The sequence below is a fragment of the Carica papaya genome, chromosome 2 (assembly GCF_054855325.1).
Source record: "Carica papaya isolate Zhongbai chromosome 2, ASM5485532v1, whole genome shotgun sequence".
In the NCBI taxonomy this organism is placed as follows: Eukaryota; Viridiplantae; Streptophyta; class Magnoliopsida; order Brassicales; family Caricaceae; genus Carica; species Carica papaya.
The window spans coordinates 13,588,302-13,612,664 of NC_142310.1; the positions used below are offsets into that span (position 1 = coordinate 13,588,302).

At 35.6% G+C, this 24,363-nt stretch overlaps 2 protein-coding genes across 3 annotated transcripts; both read right to left on the minus strand.

Annotated features, from left to right (window-relative positions):
- Nucleotides 1–1,370: 1,370 nt before the first annotated feature.
- On the minus strand, nucleotides 1,371–7,032 carry LOC110821426 (uncharacterized). The gene is made up of 3 exons (XM_022051282.2): nucleotides 4,003–7,032; nucleotides 2,301–2,599; nucleotides 1,371–1,966 (listed from the first exon to the last, which is right to left on the minus strand). Exon 1 carries the CDS (start codon nucleotides 6,094–6,096, stop codon nucleotides 4,489–4,491), a length of 1,608 nt encoding a protein of 535 aa, XP_021906974.2. The 5' UTR covers nucleotides 6,097–7,032; the 3' UTR covers nucleotides 1,371–1,966; nucleotides 2,301–2,599; nucleotides 4,003–4,488.
- Nucleotides 7,033–8,342: 1,310 nt separating this feature from the next.
- On the minus strand, nucleotides 8,343–23,541 carry LOC110821441 (uncharacterized). Of its 2 annotated transcripts, XR_015817020.1 has the most exons (6): nucleotides 23,073–23,541; nucleotides 22,798–22,933; nucleotides 22,567–22,634; nucleotides 22,384–22,470; nucleotides 8,781–9,000; nucleotides 8,343–8,671 (listed from the first exon to the last, which is right to left on the minus strand). XR_015817020.1 is itself a non-coding variant. In XM_088213376.1 (5 exons), the coding sequence occupies exons 1-5, from the start codon at nucleotides 23,481–23,483 to the stop codon at nucleotides 8,929–8,931; spliced, it is 774 nt and encodes a 257-aa protein (XP_088069502.1). In that variant the 5' UTR covers nucleotides 23,484–23,541; the 3' UTR covers nucleotides 8,673–8,928. The 2 variants fall into 2 exon arrangements, 1 of the variants encoding a protein (XP_088069502.1); XM_088213376.1 differs by lacking the exon at nucleotides 8,343–8,671 and having other exon boundaries at nucleotides 8,673–9,000.
- Nucleotides 23,542–24,363: the final 822 nt, after the last annotated feature.

A 24,363-nucleotide genomic window follows, 5' to 3' on the forward strand; every position in this document is an offset into this window, starting at 1 on the left:
CACCCATACCGGACGGGGTATGGGGACGGCCCGTTTCACCCTCATACCGGACGGGGTAATGAGGTCTATGTTTTGGCGCCCATACCGGACGGGGTATGGGGACGGCCCGTTTCACCCTCATACCGAACGGGGTAATGAGGTCTATGGTTTGGCGCCCATACCGGACGAGGTATGGGGACAACCCTGGAATGGATTTCAGGTGTTAAGGATTAACGGGTAGCGGGACCCCTATGGATCCCCATGGATACTAGTGGGCTGGTGAATCAGGAAAATATGTTGTGTAACGATTGAATTACGAAAAGTTTGATAGGTATTATGTTATACAGTTCATATATATGTTTTCATGATGATGATGATGTTATTGTTTTCGTATATTGTTTTATGAATTTCACCGAGGTAAGTGAATGGTAAAAGTTTTATTATTAATAAAAGGATTTGTTGTAAATTATGCTCCATTGGTCTTTTTGTGTTTTCTACCCACATTTACCTCCGTGACGGTGAGATATCGTGATGTCTTTACTGGGCTAGTGTAGCTCATTCCTTATTTAATCATTTCAGATCAAGAGGACATCGTTCCCGAGCCGGTTCCGCAGGAGGACGACGAATGGGACGCCTAAAGACTCCCTAGTCACATTCATAGTTTTTTACTTTCAAGTTTCTCCTTTAGTTAGTTTAATTTTTTATATTTTGTGAGCACGTTTTTAGTTTTAGTGTAAGGGATGTTATTCAAATTTTGACTTCGCTTCCGCATTTGATATTTATAATATAATTTCCATTTTAAATTTCCGGAACTGCTACAGGTACTCAAACCAAAAAAGTATGATACTAAACCTCTTCATGCATTCTCAAACAAACAAGATTTAAAATCCTTCCACACATCATGTTCTCGTCAAATTCAAGCAAAGTAATTTTTGTTTTAAGAAATTACGTAAGAGATGAGTTTGCTTGTGGCCTATTCTCTCCTTGTCTTTCTGCTTTACTGCATTTATTTTTTGTTTTTCTTCCGTCTTTGTGCATCCTCTTCCTCTCGCTCTCTTTCCCCTTTTGCTTCCAGGCTCTTCTCCCCAGGTTATCTCATATTACTTTTTTTTAAAAAAATAAAAAATAAAATACAAATTCAAGAACACAATTCTAATAAATAAAATTGTAACGTATTCTATAATTCAAAAACTGAACTGAGAATTTGACATTATTATTAAAATAAAATACGCATATACAGAAACCAAGATTTTGAAAAGAATAATAAGTTTATTAGCGGCCCCCTTTTGGAATAAATGTAGTAATCAGCAACATGCATCGAAACCAACATCTTTTTTAATCATATTTTTAATTTTTAAAATTAACTAAAATTTATATTAACCATATCCATATTGTTTTCGAATATGATACTGATCTTTACTTACAATAATCAGATGTAAATTGTTTCTTCTGAGTTGACTTCAAACATTGTTAACCGCAGCATAATAGATCTGCGACATTACAGTGAACAAAAACGTTCCTACCATTAACACGTCTTCTCATCTCATTGATTAACAAACGGAACTCAGTGAGCAAAATTTTCACACAAAAAAATATGTATATATCATCTGTTAGAAGAGAATTCATCCCCGTAGACTTGCATTGGGCGTGGCATCCACAATAGCCTCAATTTCATTCTTACCTTTCAACACAGACCGCCTCCTATTCTCAGAATCAAGTTTCTCCAGATCCTCGGCAATTCCCAAATATCCATAGAGAACGTTGCTGATCATATCAGTGATTGGTTCTCGCACTTTGTTTCCATCAGTACAGCCACTGCCGCTAAGTTTCTGGAAGTCAGCTCTTCCATGCTCGGTTGCAGCATAGAACTTATGAAGCCTCTCTGCTTCTTGCAACCCAGAAAGGGTTCCTTGGAAGCTAACCACCATGACACTCTGATTTGCAGGTCTTCCATGGTACAACTTGGTAATCCGGGCAATTCCCATGCCTGCAATTACAAGTGGAAAGAGGGAAAAATATGGAAAGGAAAAGAAATTGATAAAAGACAGTAATAAATCAATGATGGAATCTCCCAACTATTTTGAGTGCCTAAAGAAAGTATAGGAATCTAGTACTTATCTTCCTTCAAGTTCACATACCAGTGGAAAAAAAGATAACTACCAGACTTCCATACCATTTATTTTCTTGTTGGCCATTGATAATTAAGAAAAATCATAATCTAATGTGAGAAGGTGAAAGCCCGTTTAATAATGAAAAAGTAAGCATTCACGGAAATAAATTTCATAGCAGCAGAGTGATCATTTGTGTAGTGGTCGACATACCTCTGACAATTTCCCCAAGCTCCTCTATACTCACAACTCTCCGTTTTTCAGAACAATTATTTGCTATGGAACTGTTATTGAAGACAACAACAGGAGGCCAGATAAGAAGGTCCTCTTTTAAAGACATGAGTTCAGCATCAGGCAACATCCGCATAACCCATGTACTGTTAGGGGCTACTTCATATTTCCATCCGATCAACACACAAAGTGCTCCGTGCAAACCTAAGTGATCTGCTCTCATTCCAACCATGTGTGAGTTAAAGGCATGTGTGGCCAAGCGTACTGATCCTTCAAATTTTCTGATATAGCAAAAAGGGGGATAAAATCATTAGAAATTACATTGGAACTAAATGCAAAAGCGAAGGATTCCCTAGAGAAGCACTAGGCTGTTAAAATTATAGGAGAATGCGAGGAAAACAGAAACACAAGATTGTTGAATAAGAAGATTCAGTGAAGTACTTATAAATCTTTTCCTCCTTTATCAATTATTCTCTCCCCAGACAACAAGCAATTATGCTCCCGTTAGAATGGAGAGATATCAAGAATTCAGCGAAGAAAAAGACTATCTCCATGAAAGACTCCTTTCAGAAAATGATATATAGGAAGTCAAGAACCATTAAACTACTCAAAATGTGTGGATACAACAGTTACAGCAAAGCAACCACATATCGAGAGAGAGAGAGAGGAGAGATTCCAGCTTCTTAGCAAGAATAAGACAAAGAAAGAAATATCCTAAGATTCATTTTTTCCTCTATATATATAGACATAACTTAGAGACATTTCTTCCTTAATATATCTTATCACGCAATCAACAACTCCTATCCACTTCTCTGACCATCTTATTGCAACCACCAGGACCCATTCAATTCTAAGAACTAATTCCACTATCCTCCTTACTTGGAGGCACAACAATCCATGCCTCTACTACTACTTTTTTCCGGTCCATCATGCATCCTAGCAATTCTTTTTTACCAGTTCTGTAACTTCAACGTCTCCATCCCTCCATACTTGTACACAAAAAGCTTACAAAAATTTCTTTATCGAGTTAGGTATTCAAAGAAAAAACAAAAAGATCCTAACACAACACTATTTCTGGTACTTCTTTGAGGCACCAAAAAAAATCCCCACTTTGAGGCACCAAAAAAAAATCCCCACCTTGAGGCACAACACACTCCCCTTTGCATGCCTCCAAACTCAAATGTCTCCCTCTCCCCATACTTCAGACAGCTTCCAAGAATTATTTTTAAGTTGGAAATAAAAGAAAAGGAAAAGTTCCCAACACACTCCCCTTTGCAGCAGCTAAATCTGATAAGGTTGTAAAACTGCACTTAGACAAGCAACTAGTAGCAGCAATATGATATGTTTCAATTACATTTCCCAAGAAAAATTACCTAATGTATTCAGTTATTGCATAACACAGCTCATTAACCAAACATGTCTCCAGTAATTTAGAATAATCAAATTCTTTTCACACACACATAAAAAGAAATAGAAGAATCAAATAATATGGTATAACCTACAAATCTTGAAATGCATATATGTTGAAAACTGAATCCCATGATAACTAGATTTTCTAACATAGTTTTAAGATATTCTTCTACAATATTCTTTTTCATCATCATTCTTATTTCACCAAAAAAGAAAAAAACGAAAAAAAAAACATTAATTAATCTTCAAACAAACAATAATATAGAAGACACACCTGCCACAAACGCAGCACTTGACAATACCATATTGCCGTGCATCATGTACTTCCTCTGCTGAGCTGGTTTCTCATTCAAAGATTTATAGTGCTTCAAAAATGCATTATGAACTCTCTGCTTGAACTCCTCAGAATCTTCAGGTGGTTCCTTCTCCTCCTGTTTCACCTTACTTTTCAAGGAATCACTCCTTCCAACAGGGCGATGTCCAAGAAGATTTCCAAAATTTTCTCTCGAGGAATCTTTCATTATATGATATCTAAGCCAAGGACTAACAAGATTTACTTTCCGAGGAGCCCCCAATCTTTTCATTATATCTCTACTTGAAGGTTTGATGGGCTTGCCCAAACGCTCTTTCACAGACACACGAGAAGATGGAAAATTGAGGTTAAAGTCAACTCCACCACTTGGTGAATATTCAAGTTCTGAAGACTTTGGTGTTGATAATTGTCTGATATCATGATTAATCCACTGCTGGTCTACGCAATTCAGACCAAGGACCTCATTGGAACCATCCCGATCTTGGGAGACCCTAGGTGTCCAATCTGGGTATAACCAATGATGCGATCTTCATGCATCTTTGTCTCAGATTGATCGTCAATGGTTAATTCTTCATCAGTCAACATTTGCTGGGACCAAAATTTAATATCATAGGTACCTTCTTCGTTCTCCGACGGTGAGCGACTTGTCAAACCATCTTGAGATATAACAGGATGGCCATCCCCTTTGAAACCGTAATCAGCTTGCCGTCTCATGTTCTCATTTCCCAGGTAAAGTTCTTTCGTTGCAAGAATGCTAGTCGTTTCAAAAGGAAGTTCGACACCATAATCTTCTCCCAACTGCAGGGTTTCATTCAGATAGGATTTGCTTCTGTTGCATAGATGAGCGAGTCTAAACTCATCTTGCCGTAACATGCGTGATGCTCCAGTGAGATCAAGGGATTGTCCACGGCAATAACTGTACTGGTCCCACGCCATCCTGCTATCTCTTACACCATGATGAAGAGAAGAATCAGCTCCCTCGATTCTATCCACAACTGAGTCTACAGTGCTGGGCCTCGGTCGAGCAACTACCATGTTGCTATGAGGAAATTCACTAGACAATGCATCCACCTCACTCCTTAACGCTTTATTGCACTTACAGTTTCCAGTCAAAACCCCAGTGATAAGATTCCGGTGCATAACCGGTTCTTTCAAGGGCGATTTGGGGTCACGGATGGAAGAAGAGTCGAAACTCATTTTTTGGCCATACCCATCAAAGTAACCTACAGTTCCACTTGGTATTTCTCTTCTATTCTGTTCGTGTCTATTAGATGGATCAAAGGTACCTTCCTTACACATCCCACCAAAATATCCATTCAAACCAAGATTACTCTGTAAGTTGTTCGAGAAAGGCTTATCTCTCTCTTCACATAATCCACTTTCCAGTTTCTCCTTCGATTTTGAATAATTATGTTCTTCGGTGGATGTAGGGTAAGCAATGGTGGGTCCTCTCTCGCTTCTAGTGCTGATTCTCATAGCGTCACTAAAGCCATGACGCAAATCCAAATTGGCGTTAGCGTTAACCGCTTTACCAGCCAGCAAAATGTCCCATTGGAACTTCATGCACATTGATTCTCCACGCGACAGCGTCTCGTTGAACTGCGATAGGTTACGCATGTATAAGTCTCTATACTCATCTTCTTTGTAGCCATCTACCATACCTTGTTCATCAGCTCCGGGTATGACCAAGTTGGGGAAACGGCATGCTGAATTTTTCTCGGCCCTCGACGATGATGGCTTATGTAGACAAGCGTCTCTGTCGCATGCGTATGCTTCATGCCCCGGAAAACAAACCGGTCTAGTCAGTTTCGGCTCAGACCGCAACAGTTTTAGCTTTTGTGAGTCTCGGTCTACAGCAAGCAACCCGGTCTTCTTCCCGGGTGAAACATTAAGCCTAGACTGATCCGATTTACACGGATACATCACAGAGACCGGCCGAACCGATACTGACCATTCCAGAGGGGAAGTAGTAGCAGAATGGCGGGAATCCCAAACCCGCTTCCTGAGCCGAAGGGAGGACCGCATGCCTGCATTAGTGCGATGAGTCTCATTCATTGTAGACAATGGTAATATAGATAACAAACTAACCAGAGAAGGACAGATGATATCTTTTAGGATGACAATAACACCGAATAGGGAGAGAAACCCTAATTTTTAGAGCGCGTAAAACTATTACAAACAACACCATGCAGGACTAAAAACAGCACAAACGAACAAAAAACAACACATAAAATTCTGTGAGAAACCCTAGAAGTTCATTATTCCATGAACTTCAGAAAGAGATCGTGATTACAGAGATTGGAGGAGAGATGTTGGTTCTCAACAAAGGTAAGCGAAGAAATCCTAACTCTCAGAGCGCGTAAAACTACTTCAAATAACGCCGTGGAGAACTAAAAACAACACAAACGAACAGAAAAAAATAGATAAAAGTCTATTAGGAACCCTAGAAGTTCATTAATCCATGAACTTCAGAGATAAAAAGAAATTGCGATTACAGAGATTGGAGGAGAGATGTTGGTTCTCGACAGAGGTTAGTGAAGAAACCCTAACTCGTGAAGAGCGAAAAATAACTTCAAAAGATTCATACGAGTTTCATAGCAATAAAAACAAACATCATTGTGAGTATGATGACTTTAAAATAGTATTTTTCTACAAAAACTTGCGGTTGCAAGAGATTTTTTCTGACTTTTCTTTTCCGAGAAAGCGTAGCGGGAGAAATTTTGAAATACAGCTTAAAGACGAAATTTGAAAGGTGATTTCTTATTTAACTCTGGAGGATGTCCTCTTCCGCACGCTTCTATGGTAAAGGAGTTAGCAATCATGTGCGGAGCAGACCAGAGAATAGTAGGAAAAGACTGCATATTTTTGCCAATAAGATGTGAACACGACATCTTCCAATAGACTAATAGTCAACTTATTAAATAATGGAATTGTGAATTGTATTTACTGTAGCACCGTAAGTTCCGCCGACTAACAGCATGGCCATTGTGCTCAGTATTTATGTTTTACATGTGACTTTTAATTTGACCCGTAATATAAAACTATTTAAAAAAAATATTAATTATTAAATAATTAATAATTTTTTTAATTAATATTATGTTAAAATCATTAAATCATAGAATTATTGATTCTAAAAGATATTTTTAATTTTGTATTAAAAAACTGATAAATAAATAATCAAGTTATAATTAAGTTTATAAGATTATATTTTAATTAATTTTCTACTTTTTGGACATATATCAATTGATGTAATTATATTAAATATATTTACTAAAAATTATAATGTAGTTTGAGTAAATCAATATTATTTACCTGCAATTTATTTTTTATGTACTTCATGGAGCTATGACTTTTTAAGAAAATTTTCATGAATTAACACTTTTTTTTTATTAAATTAGTTAAAAATAATATTCATAATAAAATAATTATTTACTAATTTAAGTAAATTATAACAATAATTTAGATACATTTAATAAATATCTTGGTCTTAATTTTTATTTTAGTACACGTCAATAATGAAACAATAAATCGAATGTGGTGATAATAATTATCATTAGAATCTCTGATAGTTATAACTCAAAGCACTTATTGGTGTTGCGCACAACCTTCGCCATTGGAACAATTTCAATCAGATCGGCCTACCATCTCCTTCATCGCTTGTTGAAACTTCTGTTTGGAATCCACCAGAGAAAACACCATTAAAGTGATCCCCTAGGTGTAAGAAATAGTTGATAGAATTTTTGTATTTAAACACTGCAAGTATCAGCAATGAAGGAGTTCAATTTGCATTTAAAATTTGTGGTTTTTCTTGCTCAAAATAGAACACATGTCTCGATTAAGTTGCTTCTCATCGGGACCTATCACCAGCCTTCATGCGCTGATATCAAGATAGATCACATTGGATCCCCCAATTTGGGCTTGAAACAGAGAGAAAAATGAGAATTGGTTTTCTGCAGGCCCATTTTGAGACACTAGGCCCAACCCTTTTTGTAAAGTTAAATATTCTCTACCACTCGCCAAAATTATTTTCTATGATTTAAACATTCTTTTGTCATTCTATATTTTTTTTGTGAAATTTATTTTTCATTCTACGTTTTTTTAAATGTTAAAAATAGCCAAAATCCTCTATAAAAAGATTAAAATTTATCTCTTGTAAAATTATATGTGAGAGTAGAATAATATATTCCAAATTCCATTAGTTTTGACATCAGATAATTATTTAATTTCATTTTAAAATCTATAAGAAGTCAATAATATTTAATGGTTTTTGCATCCTTTTTCCTAATTAAATTAGAAATGTATTGCCAAAAAAATTATACAAAGTTTTATGATTCCAATCGTAGCCTTAGATTCTGGATATGAAGGCTGTCCATCTCGCCGTACTGTACATCTAGGCAAAAATGAGTCATAAAAGAATTGTCACTCCCTTGAGACCCATACGTGATAACCTAATCATCCTCGCCGTTGTGAGATCATTCAAGTAAGTCCATTCCATGTAATCTAAGTCCCACCCATTATACATCAAGTACATATACATATATACATATATACGAATTTTTCGGTTTGTCATCTGGAAGGTCGGAAGGATCCAACATTCGGACAGAGCAAGACTTGCCGACACCTCCAAATACTGGAAGAATAAAAATATTTTCATTATGGGTTGTATAAATATGCATAATGACATTTAAATTCAGAATTTCATGGCACCAAAATGCCAACAGAGGAATCATATATGACACCTGTATACATTTAAAGCCGATTGCTTACGGCTGACGGATGACTGGGCATCTCATATATAAGACCCTGGCCAGCAGAAAAATTGGTATTTTACCCCAACAGCTTGAGTCTATAATTCGACCACCATGACCTCATGCACAAATTAAGTATTTAAACATCGCCATGATCTGCCAAGATGGTTTCCAACAATGATTGGCAAGCATCTTCAAGTAAGTCCAAAACCTGCCCAGAAAGCACCATTCCGCATATCAATTAAAACGTATGATCTGGTCACATCAGTTTATAAATATAGTAGCTGTAAGTTACAACACTCCAAGATTCCACGTAACTCAAACAAAAAATCAGCAACTTGACATCTGCCTCATCTCAAATTTTGAGTTATCTAATGAAGGCTTGTTCAATATTCACAGACCAGAAAACAATAAACTGAAGTAATTGCTGCGAAGTGAGAGAATCAAAGACTGTTGAACACAAACTGCACTAATAAAGAGATATAGGATAATGTAATCCTAGACACGCATGGAGAAGAGTCCCATCCTAGAAGAAATTCTCTCTAATGAGAGTTTCTCTCAAGCCATCCCCTCTTGGTGCAGTGCGGCAATATGAATCCTAAATTAAATTAGGATTTGCTGCAAGGGAGCTTTAAGAAGACTGGAACTCTTTATTCTAGAGTCCTAATTGAATTTCTTATTCATAAATCAATATTTTAAAGAGTTGGAACCAAAGAAAAGATCAAACGAAAGGAGTCCTTATCCTAACCCAAAATCTTCCTTGATTTTCTCACGGAAGAAAGTTTGTTTTTTACTTCAAGTTAGAAACTTTTTAAAACATCTTCAACACAACTTCTTCATAAAAAATTAATTAATTATTGAAATCCAAATTCAATTAAAATAAAGAGGAAGAATTCGGGGACAACAAGGAATCTTATTCAAGAGAGAAGAATTTTATTTCTTTTATATTTACGCGTTTTTAATTTGTTTTTTTAATTAGAATCGTAAATAAAAATGTATTCAGAATTCTCCTATAATTTAGTTTTTGATTTGTACTCGAATTAGTTAAGTTTATAGCTATATAAAGATTTTATTCCTTTGATTGTAAAAACATCATTCAAATTAATAAAGTTTCAAGTTTTTTTTACAAGCAATTGCTTTCGGCTTTTGTGAGGCTCTTTGGGATATTTCTTCAACCGTCTTGTTGAGTCAAGAACTGATTCTACTTATCGAGATAATCTCGTGACATCTTATCAATTCTCAATTATCTTAATTTGCAATCATAAATTAATTGTAAATTAAGTAAAGATGATTTATTTAGATATTTAAATTTTTGTGCTAAATTATATGTTGAGGTTTTTAATTACATTGGTTGATCATGGGTTTCGCATAATTTGATATCAGAGTTTATGCACTAAATAGATCTTACTATCTTGCATAATCTATCATTGCATATTTATTATTTTTCATGGTAGAAAAAAAAGGCATACCTTGTATCTGTTTGTACTCATCAGACAATCAAAAACAAAAATAAAAAAGATATATATCACATTCATAGTGTCTTTTCTTGCACTGTAAGTTTCCTTTTTTCATTGCACTTGTGCTCCATGACATCCTAGTTACTTATCCTCATATATAAACACATTATTTTCATCTGTGTATTTAAGCTCGGCTTCTAGAATTGTGTTGCAAATTTTTTTCCCTAAGGTTCCTTGCAATGTTTTAAGACAAAACTTGAATATCTTAATTAAAGAGGAGTCGATTCTAACATTCAACTCGAATAAAGAAGATTACGAGGTGAGAGAAATATGAGAGATCTACGAGAGTGTTATTTTCTACTAACCTTTTCTTACAAGGATTTTTTAATGTCTCAACCAAGTGAAAATAAGAGTCCAACAGACCTAAGGGAGTATTTAGGCACCATGTTTACATGACTCAGTCTGGTGATTAAAAGTCTAGAAGCAAAGATTGATGGAATGAGGCAAAGAAACAATAGCCCACTCCAGATAAGGCGCCTACTTCCACAAGATGATGCCGAATCTTGTGATGAGAATGAAAGAGATGTTGATCGAGATTACTGGAGGGAGGACTTGACAGATAGCAACTCTATCAAAATAGAGATTCTCTCTTTCAATTGACAGAATGATACTAAAACCTACCTAGAGTGGGAATGGAAAGTAGAACTCATCTTCGACTGTCATAACTATAGTGAAGAAAAGAAGGTAAAGCTAGCCGTCGTAGTTTTTACCGCCTATGCTCTAGTGTGGTGTGTTCAAGTGCTAACTAACAGAAGGTATACCAAAAACCGATCTGTCTCAACATGGAGGGATATCAAATCCATTATAAGAAAGATATTTGTACCTTCTTACTATCGCATAGAGATGTACCAGAAACTTAGGGATCCATGTTCGTGGATGACTACTACACCTATAAAAAGTTTTATTCCTTTGGTTGTAAAAACATCATTCATATCAATAAAGTTTCAAGTTCTTTTTATAAACAATTGCTTTCGGCTTTTGTGAGGCTCTTTGGGAGATTTCTTCAACCGTTCTATTTAGCTAGGAATTGATTTTATTTATAGAGATAATCTCATGACGTCTAATCAATTCTATTTCTTGTTTCCTAATTATCTTAGTTTGCAATCATATGTTGATTATGAGTTAAGTGTAGATGATTCATTTAGGGATTTAACTTTTTGTACTAAATTATATGTTGGGGTTTCTGATCACATATAAAAGGATACCAAGTGTTACCAATGAAAATGACATGCTTATTGACAAATTAAAGGTTGATGCACGTACAGCACATGAAGGCTACATCTTTAGGACACAATGGGGATTACATTCCTAGGATAAGGTAACTGGTGGTTCATTTTTTATGGATCTACTAGCTTGGGCCTAAGATTTCCTATTTGGAAGGAGATCACTTACATCTGTGGCATTTGTTTTCCTTTATGATGTCTTGAGGTGACCTCAATATAGAAATTCCATAGAGAAGCTAGGGGGGCATGACGTAGTGGGAGTACTTGGGGCACCTAAACTCAGTTTGTTTCGGTGTTTTTTTATTACATCCTCACTAAAAGTAAAATGCAAGTGTTAGAACTCAGGCCGCCTAAGGTCAGTTTCTTTCCTTACTAAGCAGTCACTGTTTGTTCCCAAGGAAATCAAAGCACCTTTTTGGCCAGACTCAAGTTTACTGCTCGGGCAACAAAATTTCATGTCAAAAGGGGTAGTAGATTACTTCAAAAATTTTGGTTATGCTACAATGGTCAAAACCAATTATTATTAAGGGACTATGCAAACATTTGGTGTTAATAGGCTACTATAGAATCATCACTGCCCCCTTAACTTCCATGATATGTAAGAATTCCTTCATTTAGACTCCCAAAGCTTTTGAGGCCTTCGAACACCTCAAAAAGGCCTGGACTACAACACCAGTGGTAGCACTCCCTGATTTTTCTCAAAAATTGGTCATAGAATGTGATGCATCAGACTAAGGGATTGGAGCAATCCTTCAACAAGCTGGGAAGCTCATAGCCTTCTTTAGTAGGTTCTTGGACACCTACCACCACAAGCTATCAGCATATGACAAAGAACAAGTTGGTTTGTCCAAGCTGTGCGGCATTGGAGGCCTTGCCTACAAGGAAGGTCTTTTCTGGTAAATACTGACCATTACAACCTTCAATTCTACTGGAGTCAAGCTGATGGAATTTGATTTTGAAGTTGAAAATCAAGCATGAAGACAGAATGTGGTGGCAGATGTCCCCTCCAGACAATTTGAAGACATTGGCACCTCGGAGGCAATTTTCATGCCTCGTTTGGAGATATTCAATGCCAGTCGGGAAGAAATCACTAGCTCTCCCACTTTACAAAAGTTAGTTAAACATGTTCAAGAGGATAAAGTTGGTGATCCCAAGACCTTCCAATATGGTCTCTTATTATAGGAGGAAAGAGTGCTTCTCCTACAAATGTCATCTCAGGTGCCTGTTATCTTATCTGCCTTCCATAATCAAGGACAAAAAGGTACTAAAAGATATTTCCAAAAATTGCTGGTGATTTATTGGGAGAACCATTAGCAACAAGTCCAGGATTTTGTCAAGTGTTGCCCAACTTGCTAATGCGAAAAAGTGTAACAATTGGAACCTGCAGGCCTCCTACTATCACTAGCCATCAGTGAAAAAATATAGCCCACATCTCCTTGGACATTGTGCAAGGTCTCCTGAACTCAAATGGCAAAAAAGTTTTCCTTCCATTGGTCAATCTCTTCTCAGAATATGCCCTCTTTTTTACCATTGTCTCACCCTTACGTTGTAAATGCGACATGGTCGTTCTTTCATACCATCTTTAAGCTACATAAGTTTACCCAACCAATAGGTAGTGAAGGCCATGTCACCTTCACAAGTGATTTCTGGAAAAACTTTTTTATTTATCGAGCATCAAGTTGGTTTAGTTCAGCCTACCATCCCCAATCAGGGCCATATTTGAGCTTGTTAATCGCACAATCTAGATATATCAAAGGTGTTTTACAAGTGATAAGCCAAAATGTTGGATGGATTGACTATCTTGGGCTGACTACTTGTCAAAGGTATTAGCTGGCCACTTAAAGTCAGAAGATTTCACAATTAAATTTAAAAGATTTTACACTAAGTCAGCAGATTTCACAATTAAAGCAACAGATTTCACACTTAAAGTCAGCAGATTCCACACTTAAAATCAGCAGGTTTTATACTTAAATTAACAGATTTTATACTTTGTACAGCCTTGACAAGTATCTCATATCTTTGTAAATCTTTTTTTCACTTCTTAATTAGGATATACTAGCTATAGAACAAATCTATTTAATATATTTTGGCTAATTTTAGGGCTGAAAATCAGATTGTATTTTTCATATATAAATATATATCACGGGAATTCTCCACTGAGAGAACATACTTTTCTACCTAAAATTCTCTAAGTCTTACATGGTATTAGAGCTAGTTTCAGCTCAATCCTAGTTCAGCCCTTTGTTCTTAGTTATCCTTGATCAAGTTATCTTACCTCATGTCTTCAGACAAGTATAATGCCTTCCTGACTTGTCTTAATGGCAAAAACTACTCAACCTAAGGATTCCATTTCAAGATCCTTGTCAAAGGTAAGGACCTACAGGGTCATATAAATGGCAAAAATCCTTTTCCTGACAAAAACAAGGATAAGGATGGTCACACAAATTTAGAGGCCAAGGATGCCCAAATCATGGCATGGATCCTAGGATATGCCGAATCCAACATCATTTTGAACTTCGATCTCTCAAGATTGCAAATGAGTTTTGGACTTACCAAAAGAAACTCTGCAGTCAGCATAATACTGCTCATGTTCCAGTTTGAACATGAATTAGCTATTTTTCAGCAAAAATAATCTCTCTATAACTGAATTTTACTCTAGTTTTATGAAATCTTTGGACTGAATATACTGATATAATTTATGCTACCTTACCTAATGAAAGTCTTAGTTCTATTCAATGTATTCACAAAATTACTAAAAGGGACCAATTTCTTATAAAACTAATATCTGAGTTCGAAAGCACTAGGTCCAATCTTATAAACCGAGATCTTGTCCCCTCCTTGGAAACATATCTCAATGATTTGTTTTATGAGGAGCAATGCCATCTGACTCAAACTACCATGGAATAACAAAGATCCACTTATGGCTCTATAACATATGCAGCAAAAAGTAAGACAAGAGAAAGAGTCATGAGCACTAACCAGTGTTTTTATTATAAAGAATTTGGTCATTATGCTTCAAACTATCTTAGATAATTTTATAATTACTACAACAAGGATGGTCATATTATCAAGGAATGTCCTACCAGACCGTCCAAGATATCTACAGCTGCATATATTGCATCAGTTGGTTCTAGTACTGGTGGTTATATAGATACAGCACATCTAACACAAAATGCTCCTGCTCCCGTTCAATTCGTGACCCCTGTAATAATTCAACAAATAGACTCTCAAGTAAACCCTTCTCTACATCATCTCCTTGATACTTTGATTATGTGGCTTCCAATTATACGACAAACAATGCTCACATCTTACTAATGTAAACAAATATTCGGAAATCTCAAGATACATATTGCCGATGGGAGCAAATTACTCATCAAAATTACCGTTGATACTTTCAATCTAGATAATGTATTTGTCTCTCCTAGCCTTACCACTAATCTTGTTTATCTCGATCAGTTAGTTAAAAATAATTATAAAGTAAAATTTTTCATATCTCATTGTGTTGTGCAAGATCAACAATCAGGGAAAATGATCGCAAAGGGGCCTAAAGTAGAAGTCTATGCTTTCTCAAACTCTTTTTTTCTTCATATTTCTCCATGCTCTTTGTCATTTGCAATTTTGTTTTTGTTGATTATCAAGGATAGCATAAACGTCTCGAACATCCCAATTCTAATGTATTTCATGATTTGCTAAAGTCTGGTTTCTTTAGGAATAAACAAATCACCATCCTTTAATTCTATTCAATTTGATTGCAATTCTTGTAAAATGGGAAGAAGTAAAACATTATCATTCCCTCTTATACACCAAATGTAATCCACCCTTTTGATATTGACATAATGATTTGTGGGGCATGACACCTGTTACTTCTCATATCGATTATGAGTATTTCGTCACTTTTATCAGCGACTATAGTTGTTCCACATGGATCTATTTGTCGCATTTGAAAGACGATGTATTATCTATTTTCATACTTTTTCATACATATATTCATACACAAAATTCTATTAAAACCAAAATTCTTCACTCTGAAAATGAGGGTAGTGCATGTCTTTTTTATTTCAAGAATCATTACAAAACTAATGGCATAATCTCTCAATGGTCTTGTCCTTCGACGCCACGACAAAATAGGGTAGCTGAAAGAAAGAACTATCACATTCTCAATGTTGTTCGCACTCTTTTATTAGAATCATTTGTGCCCGCTTAGCTCTGGTGTGAAGCTCTCTCCACTACACTCTACCTCATCAATTGATGGCCCTCTCCCTCATTGAATCATGTTTCACCCTTCACTCGGTTATTTGGTCATACTCCAATGTATTCTAATCTTCATGCCACTAGTTGTGTGTGTTATGTTCATCTTCCCGTACATGAACGCAAAAAGTACAACTCAATAAGTTAAATGTGCTTTTTTGAATATTCTGCACACTAAAAAGGTTTTTTTGCTATAATTCAAACCTACATCGTATCTGAGTTTTTAAAAATGTGATCTTCCTAGAAAATCAATATTTTTCTGTCATTCACCTCTAAGACCCTCTTTCTTCTTCATTTTTTGTTTTTCCCTTATTTATCTAACATTTCTGTTGGTCCATCATCTAAATCTTTTCTGGTGTATCAGCGACGCACATTCATTACATCAAATTAGACTTTAGCACCTCCCGAGCCCCTTCAAGATCATTCCCTGGTTGTTGATCCTGTTCTTGTGACTGAATCTGCTACTCTCCAATGCAATACTCAAATTTCTAAACCTCCATATACATTTGGTTTCATGCCTCTTTTATTTCTAACAACCACTTTTTCTTTTACTCCTACTCTCTCTTATTATAAACAAGCAATTTTGCAAAAGTGTTGGCAAAAACCTATTGAAACAAAACTTTTTGTACTTGAAGAAAACCAAACTTGGGATTATTTCATGTACCCCATCTGTGAAACCTCTAGGCAGTAAGTTCTTGTTTTCTATCAAACTTCATTTTGATGGATTCATAGACTGTTACAAGGCTCGCTTGGTTGTTCTTGGCAACAAGCAAGAGTATATCCTAGACTAACAAGACCTTCACTCTAGTAGCCATGATGACCACTGTGTGAACCATCCTAGCCCTTATTGCATCACAGTCATAGTCGTTATATCAAATGGATGTCAAGAACGCAATCTCCATGGTGATCTGAAAGAAGAAGTTTATATCAAACTTCCCTCTAGTATGCCCACTTTCTCACCTAATGATATTCGTAAACTAAAATGTTTTTTTATGGTTTGAAGCAGGCACCAAAAGTGTGGTTTGAAAAGTTTCGATCCATCCTACTCTGTTTTTTATTTATTCAGAGTCAGTATGACTCCTTTCTTTTTTCTACGGAGGACATATAAGGGCATGATGGTACCCCTTGTTTATGTGGACAACATTGTTTTCATTGGTTCTTATAAGAAGGCCCTCTTCGAGATTCGGAAATTGTTGCCTTCTACTTTCTACATGAAAGACCTTGGTTAGCTTACCTAGTTCTTGGGATTAGAGGTACATCTTTGACCTCAAGGTATCTTTTTGAACCAACACAAGTATATTCAAGATCCAATTCAGTTACTGAGCTTACATATATTACTTCTGTTGATACCCTAAAAGGAAATTAATAAGAAATATCGATGTGACAAAGGAACGTTTGTTGATGATAGTATTTCATATAAGAAATTAGTTGGTAGTCTTATCTATCTAACCATCACTTGACCAGATATTTTTTATGTTGTTCATATTGTCAGCAAATTAATGCAATCCCCTTGATATCTCCACCTATTTGCAGTTTGATGCATTAATCAATATGTGTTTGGCACCCGCACCGTGGTTTATTCTTTCCTACTAATTTTTCACTCCAGTTACAAACCTACAGTGATGCTGATTGGGCTGGTTCCCTAGATACCAGGAGATCTATTACTGGATGGTGTGTGTTTCCTAGTAATACTCTTATCTCTTGGAAATGCAAAAAGCAGGATTTTGTCTCCAAATCATCCATTGAAACAGAGTACTGCACCATGTCTATTGCATGTTCTGAGATAATTTGGTGGCGTAGTCTTCTTACAAAGCTTGGTTTCTACCAAGTTAAACCAACTGCATTACATACTGACAACATTATTGTCATCCAATTTGTAGCCAACCTTATCTACCATGAAATGCGCGAAGCACATAGAGATAGCTTGTCACTCCATCTGGAAGGCCTATAACCGTTAAATTATCACTTTCCCAATATTTCTACCACTCTAAAAATTGTGAATATCTTAAAGCAAATAAAGTGCCATAATTTTCTTCTCGGTAAATTGATACTTACAAATTTACCGGCGTCAATTTGAGGGGAGATATCAAAGGTATTAGTAGGCCACTTAAAGTCAGTAGATTCCACAATTAAAGTTAGCAAATTTATACTTAAACTCAGCAGATTTCACAATTAACACAGCAGATTTCACAATTAGTCAATCATATTCACTCTTAAAGTCAGCATATTTTATATTTCAAAGTTAGCAAATTTTATCAATAAAATCACCAAATTTTATGCTTTTTACAGCCTTGACAAGTATCTCATATCTTGTATTATTCTTTCCATGATTATGATATATTAGTTGTAAATCAAATATATATTATATTTTGGCTGATTTTAGGGCTGACAATTAGATTGTCTTTTTCACACACATATATATATATATATCTATATATATAATGAGAATTCTCTGCTGAAAGAACATACTTTTCTACCTAAAATTCTCTTAAGTCTTACACTACTATTATAACATTGAATACTGCTCCTCCTTGACGTGCACCGTACCTGAGTTAGTGTATGGAAGTCCTCCCCCCAAGTTGTATCCAACTACCCAGGGGTAGCTAAGTACAAATAGTAGAGATGGGACTGAAACCCCAAGACCAGATTTTCTGATATCTTTGTGATCAACCCGTCCAAAACCAAGTGGCTACAAAGACCACGTATGATGCCCGTCACCGCTTATGTACACTTTGAAGCAGGTGACAGGTACTCTCACTCTACTGCTATTGATAGTTGTCAGTAGGTTGTGGACATTCTAGGAAGATGGCTCCAGATTCTATGGTCCTTTTGAAATCAATAACAAATAGGAGAAGTAGCCCATCATTTGGAGTCACTGGATAGGGCACGTGCTCACCCAGTATTCCATGTGTTATGTCTCAAAAGATGGTGTGGTGACGAACAAGTGTAGCCTTCTCTACCATCAGTCACTAAAGGTGAACCAAAGGCCATTCAGTAGCAGAGGATAGCTGCTCAGCGGCGCGAACTGCTCATCCCTTGAGGGTCTCTCGCCAACAGAGCATCCTTGGAAGTAGCAGAGAACATATTACCACAACATCCCACTTTGGTGTTTGCTAACAAGCACCTCGTCAGGGAGAGGAAAAATGTTGCTGATAACAGGAACTAATTTCGGAGAGTTTGAAGACATCAAAGGACCCATAACAATTATGGAGCCCAGTCACATTCTAGACTTCTTCTGAGTTGGCAAAAATTTAGGAGTAACTGGTTTAAGATTCTAGTCTACGTTAAGTAAGATGTATTTAAATTTTTGCTAAATTAGGAATTGGATTAGGAGCTGGCCTCCGAGGAGTCTATTCTAAATAGCTTTATTATATAAAAATTAATATGATCAATAAAGCTTAATTATTCTCTTTGACGGGCTTCACTATAGAACGTCAAGTCCAACAGGCAAGGAAGCAAGCAACCAGCTGGCTCCAAGATTTCATCATATCTGGCCCCTAGACCAAGCTTAGATGTGGGAAATTGACAATTTCCTTTCCTTGCGATTCGATGAGGTGCTGGGAGAACTACTACGTACTAATCAAAGTGTTAACAAACAAATCCCTTATTTGTGATTAGGTGAGGTTCCGGGATAACTATTTCTATTAATCAAAGCCGCATCTCAACGACTTTCTTGTCAAAAACTTCAGTTTCTTTCTTTTCTCTTGCTCACTTCTGCACATTGTCAAGATAGATAGAGCTCCAAGCCTTAATTTTAAATTGACATAATTCAGCTTATTAGCCACTCTAAATGATAGCATTACCAACTCTAAATCCTAGCATAGCATTTAAGTTCTTCTCCCCCACCAATGACTAACCATCTACCAAAATTCTGCATTTAAGCCACTTATTCTTGAGCCTAAACGGGGTTGGGCCCCATTTGATCTCATTTAGGTGGTGGCATGAAGAGTGGTGATACGACTTTACCCAAGGGAACAGCTTCTGAGTCGTATTAAGCATCATTTCCCCGGCTTCAGAAGACACCAATGGATGATCTATACTTGAGAAAGAAGTATCTTCCCTGAAGTTAGACTGAGTCCAACAATCCCAAAGCAATATCATGCACCACAATTCCATGTGAATTCAGATCTCAGGGAAGTCAAACAAAGTGGATTGAGTAAGCTCTACACTCGATCAGACATGGTATGGTTCATGCACCGACTTCTTATCACTGGAGACAACAAGCTTCAATTAGTCAACTGGACTAGAGGTGCTAGTTGCATATCAAAGGCCGATGTGAGATATGGATATGCTGAAGTACGAGGCCAAGAGTGGTGGCAGCTAGGACGACTTGCAATAACCAGTGGTGCTTTTTCAATTTAGCTTACCAATCGGGCTTCAGGTGTGTGCCATTAGAGTCTTATGAGGCTAGGGATAGGGGCTATCTCGATCACCGCCTAGTGATGAATGGACTGGCAATCGCTTGGAGTGTTTAGGGTTTTACTATTACATTTTTTTATTCAGATTGGTTTGGAGCTATTCGGGTATTAGCATTTGAGTATTTGGTTTAGGAACTTTTAATTCTAATACCAAACTGATGCAGGACAATTAGGGTTAATTTTCATACTTAAGAATTTAGGATAAAACCTATATATCAAACCTCGTGTTTTTTAAACACCTCATATAAGAAATCTTAAACATCACATTTAAAAGTTTGATTGTATCACGCAATCAGAAAATTGAGAAATTCTCAAAATATTTTATTAAATAACTAATATTGTCTCAAGAAATGAAATTACAATAATATTTATAATTTTTCCTAAATAACCTTTATTAAATAGGATTAAACTAAAAAATATTTTTTTGAAATAAATTAAACTAAAAAATATTAAAACCAATAAAACTGAAAAATTCTTAATAAGATAGAAAAGAAATACTAATAAAATTAGAAATACAACTCCGAATAAAATAAGAAATACCACTTATACAAATGGAAAAACTAAAAAATAATAAAAATAAATAATAAAAGTTGCTAGAACCATAATAATAGACTTCTAAATGGTATAATAGTTTTATACTGAATAGAATTGTAATTTTCAATTTATTTAGATAATCTGTAACTAATCCATTCTGCATCACCGTCACACATGATTTGAGACAGAATGATTTTCTTTGCTTCTTTTTGGGCAAGGGCTCATGGTTTCTTTTTGGAAATATAAAGTGAAAATGGTTCCTTTAGGAAGTTTCCTTATCTACTTTAGAAAAGGATAAAGTCACTATTTTTAATTAAATGTTTTTTTTTGTTTTATCCCATGCTCCATTCTTTTTTAGTTGGAGGATACCGCATCCTCAATCGTGATTTTAACAGCTTTCCTTCTCTCCATTAATTACTAGGGTTAATTTCAATCGTTTCTAAAGTGTGTGCATTACGTGCACACAGAAGAAATCAGCAAGGTAAAGCATAGCAAACTAATGCTTCAAGCAAGACATGAAGAGCCAAATAATTATGTATGTAAATTCCAATCAACTTATAGTTCCAAATTAGAACTGACCAGGGTGACCCCCTTTCTATTAATATATGAGATGAGCATGGTGAATTATCTGTAGAAGGTATATATGGCCAGAGTAACTTTAACAAGCTCGATATCACTAATGCTTACAGGATTGGCTAAACCTGAATATCAGGACACATTTTATTTGTTAGGGTAGAACTAATAACATATGAATTCACTCGAGGAATGTACTTCATTCTTTAGATCTACATATCTGCTGTAGAAGATTATCCTACTTATCAGAAGGATTCCTCCAGTTCAAACTATTTCCTGAAATTAAACACAATGAAACTGTTTATCTTCCTGCCTGGATATCTGCTGTTATCCTACTTTTAAATAGATTCTCTTATCACTCTGTATCAGCATTGTTTATCTATGGAACACCAAAAACACCTCTTCTTTTCTCATGACATCAAGGATACTAGTATCATTGCCAATACAGAAACTTCTCATACCATTCCTGATATCATGTCCACCAAAGCCACCAGACTGTCACCCCTACCAGTTAGAGCATACATCACCACCACTGGAACTGCAAATGCATGGTTAAGCAAACTACTTCCCTCCAATAGCAACCACTATTGGAACCATTTCAAGGTAGCCAAGCAGGAAAGCAAAGGAAGATTCTACTTCAATTCAGGGCTCAGAGCTAGAGTCCCATTCACAAGGAGAAAACATTTATCTCGTGATTTTGTTTTTCATGAAAAATACTTAACATAAGGTATATATCCCCTACCTGTCAAAATTTTGCATACTGGATGGTCTCAAGTTATCTCCTCGAAAGTCTCAAAGCAAAAGATAACTAGTATACTTAGATTCTAGCTCGACAGTGTGGTGTCCTTTTAGAAAAAATTGTTGAGACTTCACTCCAGTATTTATCAGACATCATAATTTTCCAACCCAATTAACTTGTTTGCTTGCTGACAATTGTATTATAGTTCCCGTGTATTCTAACAACACGGCTTTCTTAACTGCAATCTACAATGAGTTATGTACTATTCTAAGCCCCCAAATATCTAAATGACTTTATCAACTGTTCTTCATGACTGATAAGATGGATAATTTCATAAATTACCTTCTCAAAACCTTGAGGTCCACCATAGTAAGGGTCAGGGACTTCAGTATCACCATGATTCTTGCAATAAGAGCACATCAATTTAACCTGCAGAATAAATGCAGACATAAAACCCAACTTACATTTTCTTGCTACTTTGCTAATAAATCCAAAGGATACAGACTATTTTACTATCCCACTCACCTTTTTATGGGCATCAGCTGGAAGAGTTTCTCTCAATTTCCACCTGTTAAAAGCTTCCAACATATCCTCTAAAACAGCATCATGGCCAAGAAAATAGTGAATCTCAATCACCAGAAAGACAATATTAACAAAATTATAGGCACATATGGTAAAATAACTTAAGAGAAGAGACATAGACAATTCGTCCATCAAGAGTAGACACGAACCGAGAAAAAAAATGGTAAATTCTACCTCTGTTTTGCTTATCCATGGCAAGAATGATATCAAAATCTCTAAAATCAGACGGGCGTATAGGCCTGGATATAGATGTTATCTCAATCCCACGCCGTTTCGAAGCAGCCCTCATTCTCGGGTCGGCTAAATTTCCCTTCAGAACGATCAAAAAGAAAAACATTCCAATAAACCATATGATCAAATTTGAAAAACCAAATTCTAACACGACTAAAAGATCAAAATCATCAACGTCAGACATCAAATGCCTAAGTATACACACATATATAATGTACCTCATGGTAATCAATTGTTCCAGCAGAGTCAATGTTGAATTTGGAATCAACGCCTCTCTTCTTGACAACGTCTCTAAACACAGCCTCGGCTGCTGGACTCCTGCAAATGTTGCCAAAGCACACAAAAAGAACAGAGAAAGGCTTGGTTTCCGAGCTCGCATCTAAGTTTTGCGTTGAAGACGCCATTGATGATGCTCTTATTGAATATCCAGCAGACGCAGGATATACACTGTTGACTTTATGGTAATTTAATGGGAAAATTGAGGTTTGTCGAGACAGGTATTTGGTTGTTGAAGGACGAAGAAGAGATAAAGAGAGGGAGTTGAGAAGGGAAAGAGAGGAAGTACAATGGCAAAATGGTAAATATGAAAGAGTTGACACTCCGCTAGTACTGTACAGTAACGTCCTCATTGGTTCAGAAATGGGAGAGTTACGAGATTCGGAACTTGCAATTTGTAAGAGTACATAAATGGGCAATGAGTCCGTGCGAATTGAAATTCTTTCAGGAGAATAGACCCGTAAAACCGGGTCAGGTTGGCATTACGGGTCTTGTTTTTTTAGATAATATTCTTTTCTTGGAGGAGACTTCAAATATTTAAGTACTCACTACTTTTGAAATATCAAAAATATAAAAATAAAAAATGTATATATGTATTAATCAAATAATAGATACATATTAAATATAATACAATAGAAAATAACGTCAATATAATGCTATGCGAAAGAATATTTCGATTTGATTTTATAATCTCTAATAAATAAATAAATATATTAATTATTTGATTAAATTCTAGTTGGTAAGTAACAAAAATATTTTGTTAATAATCAAAATAGTTTTTTTAAGTTTAAATTGATATATTTTATTAATTATAATTAGATGATACTTGTATAGTCAATTTTTAATAAAATCATACGTGATGCATAATTTATTTTCGAATTTATATTTCATAAAAAATATAAATAAAATATAATATAAATATTTTATTATTAACAAATATTTTAGTGTAAATTAAAAATATTTTCGCAATAAATAATATTACAAATATAAATCATATTTAAAAAAATATTTTAATTGCTAAAAAGAGAGAGAGAGAGAGAGGGAGCTCACTAGATTTTGAGGTAACTAAGGAAGCAAACAAGAAGAGAGAGTGGCAAGGTTTCTAAATTGACATTCTCTTTTTTTTGTTTTTGTGTATGGCATAAGGAACAAAGAGGAAAAAGAGAAGAAACCAAAAGGTGAAAGACATGGTTTTGAAAGTGATTTTGGAGAATGCTCGAATTAAAAAAGCTA

Excerpts from the sequence above, each read along its gene's own strand:
- LOC110821426 (XM_022051282.2), bottom strand. The coding sequence starts at position 6,096 with ATGAATGAGACTCATCGCACTAATGCAGGCATGCGGTCCTCCCTTCGG.
- LOC110821441 (XM_088213376.1), bottom strand. The coding sequence starts at position 23,483 with ATGAGGACGTTACTGTACAGTACTAGCGGAGTGTCAACTCTTTCATAT. Across the intron at positions 22,635-22,797 it reads CATGGATAAGCAAAACAGAG|AGGATATGTTGGAAGCTTTT; the intron begins GTAGAATTTACC and ends ATGCTGTTTTAG. Across the intron at positions 22,471-22,566 it reads CAGCTGATGCCCATAAAAAG|GTTAAATTGATGTGCTCTTA; the intron begins GTGAGTGGGATA and ends TTTATTCTGCAG.